General features: G+C 41.7%; 1 protein-coding gene across 1 annotated transcript in view; it reads left to right on the top strand.

Moving 5' to 3' along the window:
• Dennd2c (DENN domain containing 2C) overlaps nt 1–1,881 on the top strand; it is a 69,696-nt gene that overhangs the window by 59,001 nt on the left and 8,814 nt on the right. The window contains exon 15 of the mRNA XM_021158857.2: nt 1,354–1,395. Coding sequence (XP_021014516.1) covers nt 1,354–1,395 — 42 coding nt within the window. The remainder of the gene's footprint in view (nt 1–1,353; nt 1,396–1,881) is intronic.

Below are 1,881 nucleotides of genomic sequence, written 5' to 3' on the forward strand. Positions count from 1 at the left end.
TGTTGTTTGTTTTGTATTGTTTCTAAGTTGTCCTTGTTGTTGTTGTTTGTTTTGTATTGTTTCTAAGTTGTCCTTGTTGTTGTTGTTTGTTTTGTTTGATGATTCTGGGGATGAAACCCAGGCTATATAGTCGAGCTACAGCTCAACCCAGTGTTTTTATATTCTACAAATCAGCCTCTTGGTTTGTTTATTTTATTTTATTTTATTTTGGAGAGGGTCTCTGGAAGCTCGGGCTGACCTCACACTCACTCTGTAGCTATGCATGAGCTCGAGTCTCTGATTATGTGACTCGGTCCTCCTAGTTCTGAGGTTACAGGCTTTAGGAAGCACACTGGTGTATTCAGTGCGAAGGATCACGCTCCGGGCTCTGCATGCAAGGCAAGCGCTCTGCTGACTGGGCTACAGTGCCACCCCTGAGATTTTGTTTTCCAAAACAATGATCTGAATTTGTTTTCTGGGGTGTATGTTTTGTTGAATTTTGGGGTGAAGGGCATGATATCTTCAGGATCTCACTATACCCAGGCTGGGCTGGAACTTGGAAGGCATTTTGTCTTAGAGTCCAGACTGCTGCTGTTTTATCTTGCACCACTATACCCAGCCCAAACTGACTTTTTTTTTTTTTTTTTTTGAATGCAGGGGAGTTGTTCATTTTGATGTGGTTAAGATGCCAGTCTTTTCATGTATGACTAATGTTTTCATGAGCAGCTTAAATTTTCACATTTGGGGCTGGTGAGATGGCTCAGTGGGTAAGAGCACCCGACTGCTCTTCCGAAGGTCCGAAGTTCAAATCCCAGCAACCACATGGTGGCTCACAACCACCTGTAATGAGATCTGATGCCCTCTTCTGGTGCGTCTGAAGACAGCTACAGTGTACTTACATATAATAATAAATAAATAAATCTTTAAAAAAAATTTTTTTTTCACATTAACTTAGTGAAGAGGAAGATTCCCTCCTCTGTTATCTCCCTATTAGTTTGCTTGTGAGATTTTGTCTCTAACTCCACCTTGTACTTCATTCGTTTGTAAATAGTGTGGTGTAGAGATGACTTGGGGATTTCCGGTCTCTGGAGCGACCCACCTCTTCAGTATCTCTAGCTGAAAAGGCCGTTCTTCCCCATTTCACCACACTGACTCCGTAAATCCCTGTAATATGTATTGTGCACATCTTTTTCTTTTTTAAATTCATTAGTTGTTTTGATGGATTAACTTTTAAATTGGCTGCAATGTTAAGTTAATTTTGTTTGAAACTATTCCCATGGCCTGAAAGAATCAAAAAGCCCATCCTGATCTGGCAGTGCCTGATATATCTGTGAGTGTCTCTGGTTTAACCTGCCTGCCTCCTTTATTTCATAGGTGCTGATAGTTGATCTCTGTGAAGACAGGTTCCTACAGGAGGTGAGTGACAAAGGAGACGGTTACATAATGTTTGGGGACATAGGTGTCTCTGTAGGCAATCACAATGAGACAGAAAATACGTGAAAGTACTTAGAGAGTATGACTCAGAAAGAACTTGCAGTTCATGCTCATCTCTGAGTTGACACTGCAGCTAACCATACAAGATTGTCCTGAAATTTTTGGCTTGAGTGTATAGGTGTCCATCCCAAAGGAGGAAGGAGGAAACAGCATAAACGCCATACCATTCTCAAAAGAAGTAACCATCCCTTCACCTCCAGAGGGGTTGGCATTTAAGCCTCTAAGTTAGTAAAATTTACTGGACTGAGAAGCAGCTCAGTGTTAGAGTACCATCTGGATACATAAGCTCCCGTGTACAACTCAGCACTGAGAGAGAGAGAGAGAGAGAGAGAGAGAGAGAGAGAGAGAGAGAGAGAGAGAGAGAGAGACTGAGACTTACTAACTTGGCTATTTGTAGATTCTCAGGAA

The sequence above is a fragment of the Mus caroli genome, chromosome 3 (assembly GCF_900094665.2).
Source record: "Mus caroli chromosome 3, CAROLI_EIJ_v1.1, whole genome shotgun sequence".
NCBI classification, from domain to species: Eukaryota; Metazoa; Chordata; class Mammalia; order Rodentia; family Muridae; genus Mus; species Mus caroli.